Genomic DNA, 20426 nt, shown 5'->3' on the forward strand with positions numbered 1-20426 from the left:
ATCTGAGCGTTCAGCCTGAAGGCAGGCGGTGCAGCATGGCCTCTCCCAATTTGAAGTGACCCTTGTCCAGCAGGCCGAGGCAAAGAGGCAGTCCCGAAACCAGCCAAACCAGGGAGCTGGACGGGGTACAGATTGTATTTGTTTTCAATGTGAAAGGGATGGTCACTCTTGAATTGGCCTTCTCAGCCACACTAGACGCTGTTCCAAGTCCTCTATTCAGAGCACATTACAATAGTCTCGAGACTGAAGGATGGCTACACACTACACACTTCAGAAGCTGTATGCAGGTCATTATTCCTGCCTTGAGCAGAGGGTTGGACTTGATGGCCTTGTAGGCCCCTTCCAACTTCACTTTTCTATGATCCTATGATTCTAAGTGCACTGGAGATGAAGGCACGTAACAAACTTAGCGATAGCATTAGTTCCTAGATTTGATCTGTTTCTAGAGTGATACAACAGGAGGGTTTGGTTCAGCTTGGTATGCTGTTCTCGCCTGTCTCTGTCAGAGAGGCTTCAATGTGGTTAACACATTTTGAGTGTGTTAGCAGTCCCTCCTTTTCTAGTGAGTTTTTTAAATGAGATGAGCAGTGGAAATTGCCTTACATCCCACACCTCCTCTTTGTTAAATGGCTCAGCATCGAAAGTCTTCTGATGGCTCTATGTTGTGTAACAAGCTCATGGATAAGGGATTTCCTGGGCGGCCATTTTGGGAAGAACAGTTTGTATGCTGCTTTTTTCTCAGATCTTGTTTTATCTATTACATTTCTACCACACCTTTCCTTCAAGGAATTGACTCCTCCTCCTCCATTTTATCCTCACAACTTCCCTATGATGTAGGTCAGGTGGAGACGCAGTGACGGACTCAAGGTCACCTCATTAGTTTCGTGGCTTTGTGGGAGCGCCCATCTTCTAGTATGTATTTCTGTGCTATATAGAAGGCAGTTTCAAAAAAACATGTATGATACCTGGCAAATACATGACCAGTTTTGAAGTTTGTGAGCCTGAATTTCAGGATATACCTTCTCTTATATTTGTCTTTTACTGAACAAACTGTCTAGTGTTACAGGAAGTCAAGATGACGCAGGACAGGTTAAGCAACACGTCTAGACTGTGGAGTGGCAGAAGCTAATTTTGCAAGATATGCTAACGCCTCTTAGAACATAATATAATTTGGAGCTGTAAGCATTAACCAAACTGGGAGCAGAAAATATTATCTTCTTTCTCTTGTTCCCTTAAACTGAGGGTGCGATCAGACGGGGACTTGTCCTGCTCTTTGATCTGGGTTGGGGACAGGGTGGTTGGTTTCTTTTTTCAGTCACTGCATGATGGGATGCGCCATTGTGAATCAGCCCACCTTAGCAATGCCTATTGGCACCTTTTGTGTCACTGTCAAGGGCTACTGTTCTTTGCTTTTGTTTCGGTGCAGGTAGGGGTACTCTGTTTTGGTTTGGTTCCAGTGTGTGTGATCGCTGGCATCAAACCAAAGTGGCTGGCTGGCTGTCCTTTTGCTGAAGCTGCTTAATGACCTTCAGAAATGGGAAGCTTCCTGGCCACTCAATTGCTGAAAGGGGAGAGGAAGCTTTCTGTTTATTTTTAATAATGGTAAATGTGTCAGCAGTGCTTTGAAAGGGCTTTAAAAAAGCTGCCCCGAAGCATCACTGGTGCCCTGTGTTAGCAAAAATTAAAAGGAAATGGGAAACTTTCTCTCCTTTTCCCTCCTTGGGTGAGTGAAAACGAAGCTTCCTATTCCTTAAGATTGTTAAGTCGCTTAGGCAGAACACAGAGAAAGAGGCAGGAGGAGAAATTTTATGTCCCCACTCGTTCCCAGTGTAAATCATGCTACATGATCGAAATCATTGCTTGAGGTGCAGTGTGATCATACCACACCTCAAAGCAATCCTGTTTAGCATTATGCATTTGAGGCTTCGAAAGGAATAGGCGTCAGTTACTGGCAAGCCAATCTAAATGCTTTTGGAATGTATTGTAAAATGTACTTTACGTATTATTTCACCATTATAATGGTGCATTCATTTTTGTTTATGGTTGAGTAGCTGTTTTTATGATTTTATAATTTATTGTTCTTTTCTGTTGTAAACCACCGAGAGTGTGCTTTGGTCAGATAGGCATATAAATTAATTAATTAATTAAATAATCTAAACCAATCCAAGCTGGGATAATTCAGGCTGTCTAGCCACACCTTGAGTAAAGTAGAAAAATGTTTCAATAGTTTCCTTTGCATCATAAAATGTCAAAGGAAAGGTGGTTTCTCTTCTTTTATCTACTGCAAATTAGATCAAATACTTTGAAACACAATTGGGAATAAATCATCTCTGTGTGCCTTGTTGTGCAATGGTTAAACTGCAGTACTGCAGTCAAGACTCTGCTCACAGGCAGAGTTCAATTCCAAGGGGCTCAGGTACGCAGCGCGAGGTTGACTCAGCCTTCCATCCTTCCGAGGTCAGTAAATTGAGTACCCAACTTACTGGGGGAGCAATGTGTAGCCTCCACAATTAAAATTGTAAACCACCCAGCGAGTGCTCTCTAAGTGCCAGGCCAGAGGGGGCAAAATCACCACCTTCTGGGACTCTTTTGAGGCTTGGGAAGCTTCAGAAGACTCCCAGAAGGTGGCGATTTTGCCCCCTCTGGCCTCCGGGGGGGTGCTGGGTGAGCCTCCAAAGGGTCCTAGGGTGTTTTCCATAAGATGGACCTCTCCATAAGGCTCACCAATTTTTAGGAGAAGAAAACGGATTTTTTTTCCTGTTTTCTTCTCCTAAAAATTTGGTGCATCTTATGGAGAGGTGCGTCTTTTGGAGCAAAAAATACGGTACTTTGTCCAGAAACAAAGGTACTGGGCCTTTCAGATTTCTGCTTTTAGTTAACTGGAACAGAGAGGGGGGAGATTAATGTATGCACCGAATGTATGCATTATTTCATGACTTTGCCATTCTGATGGCAATTTTGTGCACATTTAGCGCGAAGTGGGTCCCAGTTTATTCAAGGAAACTTCCATCTATTAAGTGTAATAAACATTGCCTTAGTCACAGCGTTTGGCTTCCTGTCTCTTCTCTTTTTATAGTGGTTGACCTGGATCTCTTAATCACTTCTCATACAGTCTTCTCTGCCGATTTTAAAAATTATTTATTTAAAACATTCTTGTCTTTATACCATAAAGTCTCCAATTTCCGTAAAACTTTACTTGCTGGTTAGGTCTTGCAGTGCTCATTTGCCTTTACTTCCAGATAAGTGGGCATAGTGTCTCGGCCCAAACAAAACACTGAAAACGACAATAATGAAATATTTCACATTAGAGTAGAGACTGAAGGATAAGATTACCAAAGGCTGCTACTCATTATGGCAATGTGAATTTTCTCCGGAGTCCAAAGCAGCATGCCTCTGAATAATCAGAGATAGGCTTGTAGACCTGTGGGCAGAGAGATTTCTGGAAGTTGTCGTTCAAAACCGTAATTTCACCTTTCTCTTTAAATACTAGATGGCCGAGGAAGAACAGAAGTTTGCAGCCTATTGCTGCCATTCCCTGTTAGGATGTGTCTTTCAGGGAAATACTGAGAGACAAGACAGGGCTTTTAGCCTGATCCAACATGGCCCTTCTTACTATGTTCAATAATCTACAATTAAACAGAGGTAATTAAGCAAGTGTCAGTATCAATACAAGAAATATAATAAGTAAAATATGATTAAGTGCTGGAGGGAATTTTCTCCTAGTGCCTGAGCTTAATATAATTGATGTTTGGTCCTGGAGTGAGGAGTTGCATCGGTTAGAGCGACAATACTGTACAGACAACCTTCTGAAGATGGAGACTTCTTAAGAAGCCATCTATGAAAGATGTAGCTGTGAAAAAAGAAAAGCAGACATAACAGGTACGTATGGTAGTGCAGAAATATCTGGGCTTTAAAATAGAACAGCTTTGAGAGGACAGCAGAATTTGGACCAAATTCTACCCATTGGGTAGAAACCTGGATTGTGGAGCATTTTCGAAACCTGGATTGTGGAGCCCTTTTTCTCTTTGAGGTTTGTGTGGTGCAGACATTAGCTTCGCTTTCAGTACCAAGGTTAAAGGGGATTTTATTTTGATTTTTGAGTTGTTTTAAATGGTTTAGGTTATTTCAGATTGTGTTGATGTGGCTTCCTTGATTGTAGTGGAGCCAAAGGCCTTCTGAAATAAAGCAGGCTAGAAACATTTTAATATATAATACAATTATTTGCTTTATGTATCTCTTTTACTCTCATCAGCCCCTCAGTAGGTTTTCCCATCAGAGGGTTCAAACAACTTTGATTTTGCTTGAATGGGATGAATAGCTCAGTGGTTTAGGTATCTGGCTGTGGAGCCAGAGGTTGGGTGTTCAATTCCCCACTTTGCCTCCTGTGAGTAGAACCAGCCTAGGTGGCCTTGGGCAAGCTGCGCAGTCCCAGGATGCCCCCTAGAGGAAGGCAATGGGAAACCACTTCTGCGTATTCTCTACCTGGAAAACCCTGAAAAATTAATTAATTAATTAATGTAATTAAATTGTAAGTTAGAATTAATTTGGTGGCACATCATTACTGTATGGTGAGAAAAGCAGTTGGTGTGTGTGTGTGTGTGTGTGTGTGTGTGTGTGTGTGTGCGTGCTTACCACATGAGCACATGCATGGACATACACAGAGTTTGGGCAGGGGAAACTTACAGCAAGGAAGGAACGCAACGCCTATTTCCAGTATTTCCGTATCTTAAATGTTTATATTTTTGCCATCTTGGATTCATAGTATACGTTTATTGGTTTCGCTGTTTTAAAAAATTTGTAATGCCGCCCAGAGTAGACCTTTGGTCTAAATGGGCAGGGTAGAAGTCTAATAAATAAATAAATGAAAGTACCGTAACTTGTCCATGGCGGGGATTCAGGAAGCTCTACCCCGCAATGTGACTTTTCCATGCTTTGTATTTATTTCCTTCCTTGCTTCTCCCTTGCTTGTCCTGCAAAAGTATTTTTCCATTAAAAAAGAAAAGAACAGAAAATCCATACACATGGGATTCCAGCAAAAACATTTATTTGCATATGCTGTGCAGATATTTCAGTAACGTCAAGTGACACCCAGTCTCTGGCTTTAATGTCTATTTTAAGGTGCTTAGTTGAAACTGTATCGTTTGCTGACATGCTCTTTCTTTCCTCTCTATCTGAAGCAACCTCAAGTCACCAAAAGTAAGAACAGGGAAGCTGCTCTGTTATCCTGATCCTTCCTCACCTCCAGTTACAACCCCTGACATTCACCTTGAATACTAAAGGAGCCTCACAGCTTTCTGTTCTAGTTCCCCAAATACCTTTCTGATCTTCTCCATCCAAGTTAAGCCTAAATGGAAATGGTCAGTCTCAGGGTGACAGTTTTTTACCAGTGGTATGGCAGAGCACAGTTTGGAAAAGTTACAGTGGTGCCTTGCTTGACGAGGATAATCCATCCCACTGAAATCGCTATTAAGCGAAATCCTCATCAAGCGAAATTAAAAAGCCCATTAGAATGCATTAGAAACCGGCTAATGCGTTCTAATGGGTGAAATACCTCATCATAAAGCGAAGATACTCCATAGGGCAGCCATTTTCAGGTGCCTGTCTTGCAAAAAATGCCTCCTAAAAACAGCAGGGGTCCATTTTGAGAGCCGACGGCCATTTTGAAAACCACCTATCAGCTGTTGAAAAAACATTGTTTAGTGAAAAATCGGTTCCCGAAGCAGGGAACCGATCATCACTAAGTGAAAAAAAATTCATTCAAACATTGTTCTGCGATCGCTTTTGTGATGACAAAAACATCATCGGGAAGCAGATTCATTGTTAAACTGGGTAATCGTCAAGCAGGGCACGACTGTACTTAGTTTGGACGGAAATTCCTAGTTTGAATGGTTTGTGGTAAGGTGGCTGGATAGCTCAGTGAGTTAGCTATCTAGTTGCAGAGCCAGAGGTTGTATTCCAGAAGGGGGCCAGCCTGTGTAGCCTTGGAAAACCTGCACAGTCCCAGGGCACCCCCCAGAAGAAAGGAATGGGAAACCACTTCTGAGTACTCTCTACCTAGAAAACCCTGGAAAGGGTCACCATAAGTTGAAATTGATTTGACGGCATGCTATTTATTACTATTATTCAAAAATACCAGGTACAGTCAATCAGAATTATAAAAACATTGACATATTATACAACAGATACAAGCTTTAACCAAAAAAAATGTATCTGTTAAATATCGACTTAGTATATATGCTGTTCATAATATTGTCATTTTTTGTTGCTCTGATGATGTTATTTATGAGATCTGCAACTGCTTATAATACTGTGTGAAATTTACTACTACTACTTTATTATTATTATTATTATTATTATTATTATTATTATTATTATTATTATTATTATTATTATTATTATTATTATTATTAAACACCAGGCACAGTCAAAATTATAAAAACATTGGTATTATATAACAGATACAAATTTTAACCAAAAACCCAAGTATCTGTTAAATATCAGCGCAGTATGTATGCTGTTCCTAATACTGCTGGTTTTTGTAGTTCTGATAGAGTGATTTCTAAGAATTGCAACTGCTTATAGTACTGTGTGAAATTTCTTGATATTGTTCCCAAAGCCGAAATGACTACTGGGACCACTGAAGTGTGTTTCACCCACAAGTGAGATATTTCGATTGACCGGTCTTTTTACTTTGTTAGTTTTTCCAGTTCTTTATTTTCAACTCTAGCATCTCCTGGAATTGCAATGTCAATGATCCAGACCTTTCTTCGTTCTATTACTACTATGTCTGTTGTGTTATGTTCGAGGTGTCTGTCCGTTTGGATCCTGAAATCCCACAAAATCTTGACTTCCCCATTTTCTGACACCTTCTCTACCTGATGTTCCCAGTGCACTAACTTGGCCACTCTCTCGTGTCTGACTTTGTAATCTCTTTGTGCAATCTCTGGACATTCTCAGATGAGGTGTGACACAGTTTCATCTTTTTCTTGGTGTGACACAGTTTCTTCTTCTTCTTCTTCTTCTTCTTCTTCTTCTTCTTCTTCTTCTTCTTCTTCTTCTTCTTCTTCTTCTTCTTCTTCTTCTTCTTCTTCTTCTTCTTCTTTTTCTCCTCCTCCTCCTCCTTCTTCTGTGGCCACGCCAGTTTGGAGGCACTTTTAGCTACGCTGTGAAACAGTATATCAGGCAAGGTCCAAATGAACAAAACAAAACAAGATAAAAATATGTGGCAAGGACTGACTGTTATATTTTAATGTGAGCTTTCATGGACCCGTCCACTTCGTTTTCTTTTTCTTCTCTGGATTTTGTCTGATGTGCTCGCACAGACTAACACAGCTGCCTCTTCCAAAATGACAGCTTGAAGCAGGCAATTGCTCCAAGCTCTGCAAGGTAGTACCATAAATAATGAACTCCACAAACTTTTTTTGTGTGTAAGTTTTTTAAAATGGATTCCTTCAGAAGCTTGTCAAGATCTGGGGTAGTTGTCTTTATTGAGGGAGGGGAGAACATCCTTACGTGGGTAGAATTGGGATCACTGCCACCTGCACTGGGAGAAAAAAATAGCACCTTAATTCTGCAGTTGCTGAAGGGTAGGGGCAGTACACGCAACATCTCTGGTAGCCCAAACTGGGAGAGATGATATTACGAATATGGCTTGAGCAGGAGGCAGAGGCTGTTGAACCAGGACCAGCAGTCTGTGCAGGGATTGCTGAAAAATATATGAATCCAAATATATATTCAGCATTTTGCACAAGTGTGCAAGAAGTGCGGAAAGTCATTTTTTAAAAAAGAGGCAACCGAAGCATTTAGGCTTTCCTTAAGCTGAATACTTCCTTTCCTTGCAACCACTGAGAATGGCTATCGTGGTAGGTACAGTGGTGCCTCGCTAGACAGTTACCCCCATGATAGTTTTTTTAACTTTTAAACAGTGATTCCTATGGGGGAATTTCACTGGACAATGTTTGGTCCCTGCTTCGCAAACCAATTTTCGCTAGACAACGATTTTGACAGCTCCCTTCGAGCTCACAAAACGGGTGTTTTCGGGACCTAAGCTTCGCAAGACAGCGATTTAAATGGCTGATCGGCAGTTCACAAAGCGGCTTTCCTATGGCCGATCTTCGCTAGACAATGATGATTCTTCCCCATTGGAACGCATTAAACAGGTTTCAATGCATTCCAATGGGGAAATGCTTTTCGCTAGACAATGATTTCGCTAAACAGCGATTTCGCTGGAAAGAATTAACATTGTTAAGCGAGGCACCACTGTACAAACTTCCATGTCTTCTCCCTTGTTTCTCTCCTTACCCGTGGTGTGTGAGAGAGTGATGGGGAGAGCACTAGCACTGCCAAGATCACCTGGTCCACAGAACCTTTAGAAAAGCCACATGACAGCATAACATTCTAATATAGTCACAGGGTACATTCCGTTGTGGATCTGCACCCTGCAATCCATAGGCGAGAGACAAGTGCACCTGCAATTTGCTCCTACATGTGGTAGGTCATATGTATGCACATCTGATTCAAGCATTATACCCCTGGGCCAGTGTTTGCCAAACACAGAGATGGAACAAGCGTACGGGTAAGGCCGGGAAGGAGAATGCAGTCTTGTCCCCTTCTTTAGTGCTGGAGATAGATTGGGCGTGAGATACTGTACTGTCCAAACCAGTCCCTTTGCCAAATCAGGGGAGGTGTTTGTTTACTGTCATGAAGCACGGAAGGGGATGCCAAACAGTTCATATTGCCGTGCTTTGCAGAATCTGCAGCAAAGGCATTCTAGTGGATAAAATATGCATGTTTTGTAAGAAGCGGCTAACCTGATGCTGGGGGGGGGGGAGGAAAAGAGGGAAGAGGAAAAGATGGTTTACATCTTCCTGCGGGTTCCGCTCCAGGTCTCCTTCATTCACATTCTCCCCTGCTTCTTAATAATGAGCTTTGAGCGTGCCACGAAGGCTGTGTTTCTGCTGCAGTATTGTTGCTCCAAACGAGGCTGCTTCCCAGTAACCCCATATACATGCTCTGGATGTTTTGCAGTCTGGAGGCTGCCAGCATTGGATTCATCATCATCATAGACAGACGGCGGGACAAATGGAGCGCAGTCAAGGCATCCCTCACGCGAATAGCAGTAAGTGCCTGGGACATGTGCATATTTTATTTTGCTGCTGTTTGCCTTCTGCCAGTGTTACCTATTGCATTTTGCTTTGCTTTCGTTCCTTCGGTGGCTTAGCTGTGCAGTTGCATCCACTGCCCTGCCTGATTCCTGCCCCCTTTGCATGCTAACCAAGCAGGGTTTGCCAAGGAACAGACGTACAGACCGGACAGTTTGCCTTGTTTCCCATTAAACCAGACCGAGATTGCTCCCATCCAGGAAGGAAATAAGGACGTGGATGTATTTCTGCAGCACGCTGCAGCCTGCAAATGGTTTTGCGGCTCTAATCAGGAATGGTGTAGTGCTACCAGGGTTATCTAAGGCCAACCGCTGCCCCCCCCCCCAATTCCTGAAGCTCAAGACTTAGGGCAGGAATGAGTAAGCTTTCTGCTTCCTGTCTTCACCATTCCTCCACCCATCCAACCTCAATTGGGGAAGGAAACACAGATGAATCATCCATGTCTGCAGTGGTCACTAAGGACCAAATTAGATGGTGACATATGGGAGACAAGGGACCTCTCCCCCAGTATTGTTTTTACCTTAAAGCAGCCACATGGGGGCTCAGCATTTGATTGGAAGAACTGTATGGGAAGGAAAGAGTGCTTAACTCTTTCTCTGTCTCCTGTTTTCCTAATCATGATTGTCCCTTACTCTACACCAGGAGGTTTCCCACCCAGAGATGCCAGGTCTGTTTATTTCTCAGTTTTGTTTGGAAGGACCAGAGTGTGCCGCTCTTCTTTTCGCTACTGCAAATGAAAATTCTGTGGTTGTTTTTTTTAATAGAAGCCTTCCAGAATTCACACATTTCTTCATAAACGTGGCAGAAAAAAAATTTAAAATATTTGTCTGTGGGAGAAAGGAAGATGTTGAGCTTAATGCTGGTCCTCCAAAGGGCTTTCTGAATCACTGGACAAAATGCTATTGATTTACATTTGTGCAAGTTCATTTGCTTAACTCACTATTGTCAATGGCTACTCTCTAGTTGCCTGACTAGGCTTGCACCTAGTTTGTTGGTGGCAATTGTGAGTTGCAGAGTTCAATCTTGGTGGTGCTGCTGAATTGGTGCTGTCCCTTTTTTCCAAGAGGGATTCCCTCATATTTAGCATCTACATGGCAAGGAAGGACATGATACTTCCTGTAGTGGAAACCACTGTGCCCACTGAATTTGGCTAATGCAGATGGTGGGGACTTTTATTCAGTGTGAACTAGATGAAAAACTAGCCAGATTGGCAAAGAATGTGAGCTTAAAGCAATTCATATGTGGAAGAAACTGGACAGATCAAGTCTTCTCCAACCACTGCTCAAAGCAGATCGGGACCCTGTCATAGCTATATTAAAGTAAAAATAATAAAGAGAGGGAAAGAGAGAGAATATTTTCCTGGTCACATACTTGAATCAATATAAAAATGCACTAAAAAGGGCGCAGGGAAAAATGTAGCACTGAAAAGGGTCATACCATATTTTTCGCTCCATAAGACACATTTAATTATGGAGCGAAAAATATGGTACATCAAAGGCAAAAAGGCAGGGGAAAAGGACGAGAGATAAGAATTTCCTGTCCTTTTCCCCTGCCTTTTTGCCTTCGGAGGTCTGCAAGGGCTTCCTCTGATGTCAGGGGAAAGCCCTTGGAGACCTCCTGAGGGTCCGATCGCAGCAGCGGGGGACCCCCAGGAGGTCTCTGATGGCTTCCTCCAAGCCATCAGAGACCTCCTGGAGCTCCCCTGTTCACTCCATAAGACGCATACACTTTTCCCCCAACTTTTTTTGGAGGAAAAAGTGCGTCTTATGGAGCGAAAAATATGGTATAAATGTTTCTGCTAAAAGAATGAACTGCCACACAGTTAAATTTATTAGGATAGTTCTATCCTGCCATATTTCTTGAGGTGACAGGGTGTGGTATAGACAATAAAGCAATACAGTATGGCACAATTAAAAGCAATTTAAAACAGTTTAACAGGATGAAACAACATCGAAAGAACCACAAACCAGCAGCTCAGAACAAAGTCGTTTGACCTCAGAGAGTGGAGTGAGGAGAGAGATGTGTATTAACTTAATTGGCCGATCAAATGGACCTTGAACAAGAGAATGTTTCACCACCAGGGCGCCAAGGAAGAGAAGGCCCTGCATAAAATCCAGTAGTAGCCTGCTTGTGTGAATGAACCAGTGGGGGACACTTTTTAAAAACAGAATGTGCATGTTATACTGGCTGTGGGATTGTGAAAGTTTTAGTCCAAAAAAGTACTCATTCCCAACAAGTACTAGTAGTGTGCGACTACAGCTCCCAGAAATTCTGGCCAGCACAGCTACCAGTGAAGGCTTCTGGGCGTTTTAGTCCAAGAATATCTGGGGACCCAAATTTGGGAACCACTGGTGTAGAGGTTCACAGAAAACAGTAATGTACTAAGCAAGAAAAGAAGAATGTTATGAACGACAGAAAAATACTAGTGGCATCAGTGCAGAACCTGTTACTTTAATAAATACTTTGTCTGAAAAAGCACTGGCTTTGTTTGTGATTTTAATGTCCTTATTGTTTTGAACTGAAGTTTGCTTATTAAGGTGGGCCTGCTTTTCTTTGCATGGGTATCTGTTCTTAACGAAACAGCCCTGGACAACAGATTTGGAAAGGCAAGGTATCAAAAATGTGTTAAAGAACGGGCATACCTGAATACCTAGGAGAGTGATGTTGAAGAAGAAACAAGTGAAATATATGTGACAAGGGTCCTATGTTGAAAGGAACAGGCAATGGGCCAGATATGAGGGTTGTAATAAATAAGTAGAAACTATTTCGTAGCAGAGTAATTATCAATTATTAATAAAATTCATCAAATAAAGGTTCTCATCCGCTTCCCAGCTTCATTGAGCATGTGACCGTCTGAAGCAATGCTTCCCAATCTTGGATCCCCAGATGTTCTTGGACTACAACTCCCAGAAATTCTGGCCAGCACAGCTAGTGATTAAGGCTTCTGGGAGTTGTAGTTTAAGAACATCTTTGGGTACCTTGTTGGGAGAAATTCGGCATAATAATAATAATAATAATAATAATAATAATAATAATAATAATAATAATAATAATAATAATAATAATAATAATAATAATAATAATATAAAAATATAGATATAAAAATATAAATATAAATATAAATATAAAAATAAATAAATAAATAAATAAATAAATAAATAAATAAATAAATAAATAAATAAATCTGGGGACCCAAGGTTGGGAACTACTGGTCTAGAAAGTTCACAGACATTTTATAGAATAACAGCATTGCATTCTTGCTTATAACTGGAACTTGGAAAAGTTACTTTCTTAGATTGTGATGCACAGCCTCTTACAGCCAGCACTGATGATTATGCTAGCTAGTGAGTGCTGCAAATTGTCCAGAAAAATTGATTTTTTCAAAGCTCTGTTCCTAACCTCAACGGTTTCTTTCTCATTCACAGTTGTATTTTTTTAATGTCTTTTTCTAGGGAGCATTTCCCGGGAACCTGCAGTTGGTGTTTGTCCTGCGACCATCCCGTTTCATCCAAAGGGCAATCACTGACATTGGCATCAAACTATATCGCGATGACTTTAAAATGAAGGTACCGGTAAGCACTTTTTGTTGTTGCAGCCAGCGTTCTTTTGCGGTTCTTGCATGTTTCTCTTTCGAAACCCGTCGGCACAGTTTGTTTTCCTCTCCACTCTTGTACCAATCAGAGCTAAATAATCTGTTGGGAAAAAATAGCCTTCTGTCATCGCTTTTGTCCCACGTAGGGCTCAGGTGCTGAATGACTAAGGGAGAAGAACTAGGAAAGGCAAATATTGGCAGTGCCTTGGTGTCTTGTATTTTAGAATATTCTCTGTATGTTTTTAAAAAAGCTGACACATGAATGAAAAGGGATTAGTGCTCCTAGCTGTCTGGTCACAGGGTTGTTGTTTTTTTTACATGCTGGGAATATTCAACGGCACTACACGCACAGGCATTCACAAACACATCCAAAAGAAGACTTGCACTCAAAATGGCCCTCTCCACTTCCTTCCTTCCTTCCTTCCTTCCTTCCTTCCTTCCTTCCTTCCTTCCTTCCTTCCTTCCTTCCTTCCTTCCTTCCTTCCTTCCTTCCTTCCTTCCTTCCTTCCTTCCTTCCTTCCTTCCTTCCTTCAGTTTATATGCCTCGCACACTAACCAAAAGTCTCTGGGTGGCTTACAACAATTTCAATACAATAAAAAGATAAAAGGATAAAACAATTAAAATACAATTAAAAATACAGTGCTCTAAAAATTGCCATCAGGACCCACAGTTGATGTTATTTCAATTAAAAACCTTCTGGAACAGGGAGGTTTTGACCTGGCGCCAAAATGTCATTAGTGTCGGCGCCAGACGAATCTCCCTTGGGAGGGCATTCCATAATCTGGGGGCAGCTGCCAAAAAGGCCCTTTGTCTACAAGCCGTCCCTCTTACCACTTACCTAGATCTTAACTGCCGGGTAGGTTCATATGGAAGGAGGCGGCCTTCAGGTATCCGGGGCCCAAGCCATTTAGGGCTTTATAGGTCAAAACAAGCACTTTGAATTGGGCCCGGGCAAGAACTGGTAATCAATGTAACTTAAACAGAATCAGCTTGATGTGTTCTCTAGTGGCCCCACCATTCACCAGCCACACAGCTCGATTCTGGACCAGTTGCAGTCGCCGGACCGTCTTCAAAGGCAGCCCCAGTAGAACACATTACAGTAATCTATGCAAGATGTTACCAGTGCATACGTAACTGTCACGCCTTAGTTTTATTAACGTTTTATGGGAAGTGAGGCTCTCACTTGAGGCTCTTCAAACGGCGCTGTGCCCCATTGTTTCAGTGGTGTTCTGGTGCAAGTTTGAGCAAACGCTAGAGAGTTGGAATACTTAAACTACCTTGAAGATTCATTTATTTATTGGATTTTGCACACACTCATCTTTATTCCAAGCGCACAGAAAGGTAAGGGTAGAAGGAGCTGCTTCTACCGGGCCAGGTCATCGCTTCGTGTACTGTAGAGGTAGGCAGCTTTGATGGGGATGGAGGCCCCATGTTTTTGCCCCTACAATCCCCATTAGCTATGCCAGGCCTGGAAGTAACACAAAAACCAAAACAACTCAACAAAACTTCTGCTTTCGGTGTATTGTTGTAGTTTTGGGCAATTTCCTGGGCTTGTCAGGGCCCTTTGACCTCTTCCAATATACAATCTCATGGAGTAGGGAAAAAAACCCTGCTTTTTTCCCACAAGCACACTAAAGTTAGTGGGGTTGCTAAAATGCACTGTTCTGTCCCTAATGGGGTAGGAGCTCTTTAGAAGTCACAGACATAAACATTTTGTGATTGGGAAAAAAACCTTTTAAAAGTTACTACATAGAAACCAATCAAACATATCAGAGAAATTCAAAATAAATGATATAGGAAAAGCAGTTACATGCCTGTCTTTCAACGCTGCTCTTCAGATCATCTGCTTATTATTAATTATTTTAGTGCTTTGCTTACTAATAAATGTAGTGATTTGGAAGAAGGAATTCTTCCAAACCCTCTTTGAAAAGTATTACTGTACTTAATTTTGCATCCATCTGTTAAAACGGTACAGATTATTCAACACCACTCACTATGACATAAGACCATGAAGCTGTTCCTCTTCTCTGCTGGAAGAGCACCACGGCAACGTAGAAGTCCAATGTGAATTAGCATTCAGAGTGCTCCGTTTTGCACTTGGGGAGCGCTGGGTTCAAAATCCACTCTCTGCTTTAAATCTGTCTGAGAGACCTGGGACATTCACTGACGGGTTGGATCAGTTACAGAAGACACCACTGGCATCTCCTATCCAGACCGTTCTTGTCCTCTTATTTTAATTGTGCTATGAACTTTCTGAGTATGATTGTGATGATGGCAAGGGGATAGATACATCGCTCTTGTTCTCAATCAGATTCATCCCTCATAGCGGGCTTTTCCCATTTGTAGGAGCAGAATTGGTTGACTCCATTATTCTTTTCCACTTAAGAGGATAAAAGCAGCTGGAAAGGAGAAAAATTTACAGTATTTGATTTTGTTTTATTTTCTAAACTTACATCTGTACCCATCTAGTGGACAAGCCATTACTCTGGGAATTTTAATCAAGAAAATAGCATGTCGAGGAAAATGTGAGCACGTCATGGAAAATTTTTTAAAAACACACATTCATTCATTCATTCATTCATTCATTCATTCATTCATTCATTCATTCATTCATTTTTTTATTTATTTATTTATTTATTTATTTATTTATTTATATCCTGCCCACCTAGACAGTGTCTACTCTGGGCGGCTTACAACAAAGTAACATATTTGGAAAAACCTTTTGATTCTCCTGTGCCAAGGTAGAAAAAGTTCCTTTTTTGAACTCTGTGGCTCAGAATCCTGACACCATCATTGCAAGTGGTCATGGTGGTTAGGATGTTTTGGGAATGATAGTTCAAAACAGGAACTTTTCCCAAATTTCGTCCTGTGTCACGTCCGGGTTGTCCCTATATATATATATATATATTTGACTTTCCCTACTGAACAACTCCCTGAAGGAGATACAATTCAGGATGAATCTCTTGATACACCATAGTGTAGCCAGCTGGGAAATTCTAAACCCTTCTGCCAAACGACCACCTACTTTCACCCACCAGTAAGAAAAAAAGTTAAGTTGCAGTGGGTTTTCTTACCTATAGTCTAGAAAACGCACAATTTAACAAGCACCTGAAATCCTGAGGTTTTTGAAGTACCTCTGCATCTATCCTACTTGTGAAGCAAAGTTTAGTGAGAAATTCTAAATTCAATATTTTAACCTTTGCCAAATTTAGATGTGGTAGCGGCAGCTATGGATTTTTTTTGGTGGAAGAAGGTGTAAAAGGGAGCAGAACAAAAAAGGAAGCAATTCGGGGACACATGGCAGGAAATGACAGTGAGGGTGATCGCTTCATAAATGGTAACCCAGATCTATAGTATAGGGTGCGAAGTTCCACCAGTTGTATTTAGTAAAGTCCTGTCGTAGAGCAGCTCCGTATGTAAAGCAGAGCACAAAAATTGTATTTGTTCAAGTTTATAATGTAACGTGAAATCTACAGAAAACAAATAAACTTTGTAAGAATAGGGTTAAGGATTACCATATTTTTCCATGTATACAACCCCCAATGTATAAGACGACCCCCTAATTTGGACCCTGGCCAAAGGCAGAGAAGCAGTCAATGGGCAGTCACGATGGGTGGCCCAGCATGGCTGCTCCTTTGCCTCCGTCTCCGCCTCCTGCTGCTCCTCCTTCTGCCACTGGAGGAGGCGATCCAGCGGTGGAGGCAGCCGTAGTAGGAGGCGGAGACGGAGGCAAAGGAGCAGCCACTTCTCGCTGCTGCCCATAGACTGCCGCTGCTGCTGTCAGGTCGCCTCCTCCAGCGATTGTCTCCTTTGGGCAGGGGGCAAGGCAGCGACGTGAGCTGGAGGTGAGCCCCGGCAGTCGCACTGGAGGGAGTGATTGGATGGCGGAGGCAGCCATCAGTGGGCAGCCACAAGAAGCGGCTGAGTGTGGCTGCCCCTCCACCTCCGTCTCCTGCTGCCGCCTTTTGTGTATAAAATGACCCTCAAATTTTCCTCTAGTTATTATACATGGAAAAATACGGTAAGCAGCAACAACTCTTTGTTTATCAGTGTTTTTTTAAATGCCTGCACTGTTGTTTTTTGTTTTGGTTTACTGACACAGATCATCATGTTAAATTCGGTTTCCGACTTACATAGTTACATCGACAAAAGTCAGCTTACTCGGGAACTAGGGGGAACCTTGGAATATGGACACAGTCAATGGATACACCATCGAACTGTAAGTAACTGGGTCACTCCACCTTGGACATCTTGAAATGAAAGAATAGAGTGTAAATGGGGTGTCATTCCAGAGTGCAGGATGTGTTATAATGGCCTAAGTTAACAGGAAGCTAGATTTTGCTGAATATCAGGAAAGTCTTCTTAACTGTTAGAGCAGTATGACAATGGAACCCATGATCTTGAGAGGTGGTGAGTGCTCCAGCACTGGAAGCATTCAAGAGGAAATTGCACAACTATCTGTCCGATCTGCTTTGATTTAGATTCCTGCATTGAGCAGGGGTTTGGACATGATGGCCTTATAGGCCCCTTCCAACTCCATATTTCTAGGATTCTATGAAATGTTAAGAACTGATCCAAAGTCCCAGTTACTGAAAAAATAAGAAAAGTTAATAATGGAACAAATAATTGTCACGACTGTCATCTTCATCATGATCGATACCCCACACATTGTTTGCCTTCTTTCTCTTACAGACTCTTAGCTGTTGATGGTTAACTATAGCAAGCATTTTCCAGAGTCCAATGCAGGTGACATTTTCTATGCATGGGCCAAAATTCTATTGTGCGGTTGGTTATTCAAGCCACCTAGCGGTGAAATAGCATAAAATAAGAAATCTCTGCAGGCATTATCTATTGCATACTGAGTCATGCAACTTGGTGTGCAACAGATAATACCTATAGAGATTTATTAATTTACTGTACAGTGGTGCCTCGCAAGACGAACGCCTTGCCAGACGAAAAACCCGCAAGATGAATGGTTTTTGCGATCATGTTGGAGACCTGCAAGACAGCTTCTTCTATGGCCGTGCTTTGCAAGATGATTCCCCCCCCCCCAGATGAAAATAATTCATTTGTCTTGCTAGGTTTCCCATAGGAATGCATTACAATGCATTCCTATGGGAAACCACTTTTCGCAAGATGAAAATTTCACAAGACGGTGCTACTCGCGGAACGAATTACTTTTGTCTTGCGAGGCACCACTGTAATTTCTAGCTAAAAGTTGCTCCTTCTGCATAACTGTGGAACAGTCTCTTGGCCATGAAGGAGGAACCATGAATGTTGTCTGTTCCCACTATTTCAAGCCCTGGACGTAGCGTATATGTGGTGGTGTAACCTACAGGCATGGACAACAGTATATGTGGATTCCAAATGTGTGGTCTGTGCACTGGAGAAATGAAGTGAACATGCTTTGCAGTTGAGGATATGTCCTCATTACCTAAAAAAAATATTATAGGTAATTATGCTGCTTGTAACTCATTTCATCTAAGTTCTTCATTTCTTAAGAAGAATGATACTCTGCCTTAGGTGGTTGACGGGTCTGTGTCAAAAGAGGTTTCCTGGTTTGCCGTTCACCTACAGAGTGGCTGCACAAACTTAACAAATCTCACAGAAACCATCAGAAAATGACTCACACATTGAGGATGTGAAACAGCACTAGGAGCTATATATTTACTATAGGAACAAAATACGTTTAGATGTTTGTACCTTAATTTTAGCCATCCACTCATATCTGAAGAATGTCACTCAAAATGAACTAGACATGTGTTCCTTCTGTTGTTTTCTTTTCATGCTCTTTTGCCTTCCTGATATCAAATTGTACCTCGTTAGTTCCTTCGGGGTGGAGCTGATCTTCATGCACTTTCGTTATGCTGTATAACCTGCCTTCTTTGGTCAACTGGCCCAAGAGTGCCTAGTCCATATACAGGCAGAACTTACAACAGTTGTCTTACCTTATATCTTCCAGCCAGCATGGCAAGTGGCAGGATGGGTGAGAGATTCTTGCAGGTTTTTGTTGAGAAGCAACTCCACCCCCCCCCCATACGCAGCGTATGCTGTAGTGACAGTACTATATATATATTTTAAAGCAGTGGTCCCCAACCTTTTTGTGGACGCGGACCGGCTGGGGGGAGTGAGCTCCATGCACGGGGGTGGGTGGGGGCACATCACACTCATGTGATGGGCATGTCGCACTCGCATGCATGTATGTGAGCGCGACACACACACTCCGTGGGCGTGACACACCCACTGCATGTGCTTGCAGGGGGCCAAGATCCATATCCTTGGCCCAGTTCCAGCAAGCCCACGGACAGGTACCAGGCCACGGACCGGGGGTTGACGAGCCCTGTTTTAAAGCATTTAAAAACATTGTTGATTTCAGTGGGAGAAATTTCAGGCATTCTGAGCTCCTGTTGAATTTCATGGAATATCCTTTACATTTGATTATATTTTGCCCATGGAGATTTATTTAAACATGCATATCCAGGACGTTTTGACTTAAAATAAAATAGGGACAATGTTCCCTCTTTGTGAATAGAAGGCAAATGTTAAGATCCATATTCTTGATACCATTTTTTTTCTTTTAAAAATAGTAGCAAGACAAAGTGAATCAAAACCCTTTGTTGTGACAACTGAGTTTGATCAAAGGCTTCACGTGACTTCCAAAATTAGCACAGAAGTACTTTATTTAAATAATCTTTTTGTCTATTTTTGTAGTCTTTCAAAGTTTCCTTTTGATTTCATTTTTAAGCTTCAAAGGATACTGTGCATGAGATTTGTTTCAGATTCTGTGAACACCTTCCTTTGTCCGTTCATGTATTTACCCATTAACAAACAAACACAGCCAAGGGATTGCAATTTAATTTGAACACGGAAAGGGGCACAGAGGCGAGGCGAGACACCTTCCTGTGTTCTACCACTTCAGGCTCATTTCTTGTAGACTGACCCACTTCTGGTATACAAATCAGTTCCTTCAAGAGGCAGAAGTAAGGAAGCACAGAGATAAATAAGCAGGGTTAGCTTACTTTTCTTATGAGCATCAGCTGTTGTGGATTCCCAGGCAAGAGATTCTGGAATATACATCGTACCTTTTGCAAGCACAGGTCCAGAACCCAGCTTCACTAATTAAACAGACTTACGAGGAGGTCTTAGTGTGAAACATTTGCAAAGAAGAACCCAGGTTCTCCAAAGCTGTGACTTCTTCTACAGATAACTTCAAAAACTTCTTGCTTCGTGGGGATGTGGCATTAGTTAACCATTCCAGGAAAAAAACTGTGAGAGGCATAAGGGTGGGACAGATGGAAGGAAGGCATGAGCATTAAATGTCAAATGCATGGAGGCTTTCTCTTATGGATTTAATCAAGACATGCATGAGACAACTCCTGCTTGATTAGGTGGCATAGGGGAGAGATACCCTGTTTCCCTGAAAATAAGACCTAGCCTAAAAATAAGCCCTAGTACGATTTTTCAGGATGCTCGTAATATAAGCCCTACCGCAAAAATAAGCCCCATTTAAGTGAAACCCCGCCCTCCACCCTTGTGCAGCAACCAGAATAAGATGACATGACTGTATTTAAATAAATGTAGATGGTTGTACATGAAAAAAAAAATAACACCCCCTAAAAATAAGCCCTAATGTGTTTTTGGAGCAAAAATTAATATAAGACCTTGTTTTATT

General features: G+C 41.9%; 1 protein-coding gene across 17 annotated transcripts in view; it reads left to right on the forward strand.

Moving 5' to 3' along the window:
* Positions 1 to 20426, forward strand: part of MCF2L2 (MCF.2 cell line derived transforming sequence-like 2) — a 277556-nt gene that overhangs the window by 82168 nt on the left and 174962 nt on the right. For 15 of the 17 annotated variants that reach the window (XM_072996252.2, XM_078389790.1, XM_078389786.1 and 12 more), the window contains exons 4-6: positions 9028 to 9118; positions 12614 to 12733; positions 16857 to 16973. In XM_072996252.2, the coding sequence (XP_072852353.2) occupies positions 9028 to 9118; positions 12614 to 12733; positions 16857 to 16973 (328 nt within the window). The remainder of the gene's footprint in view (positions 1 to 9027; positions 9119 to 12613; positions 12734 to 16856; positions 16974 to 20426) is intronic. The other 2 variants (XM_078389785.1, XM_078389783.1) reach the window with 1 other exon arrangement.

Source organism: Pogona vitticeps, chromosome 3 (assembly GCF_051106095.1).
Source record: "Pogona vitticeps strain Pit_001003342236 chromosome 3, PviZW2.1, whole genome shotgun sequence".
Lineage (NCBI taxonomy): Eukaryota > Metazoa > Chordata > Lepidosauria > Squamata > Agamidae > Pogona > Pogona vitticeps.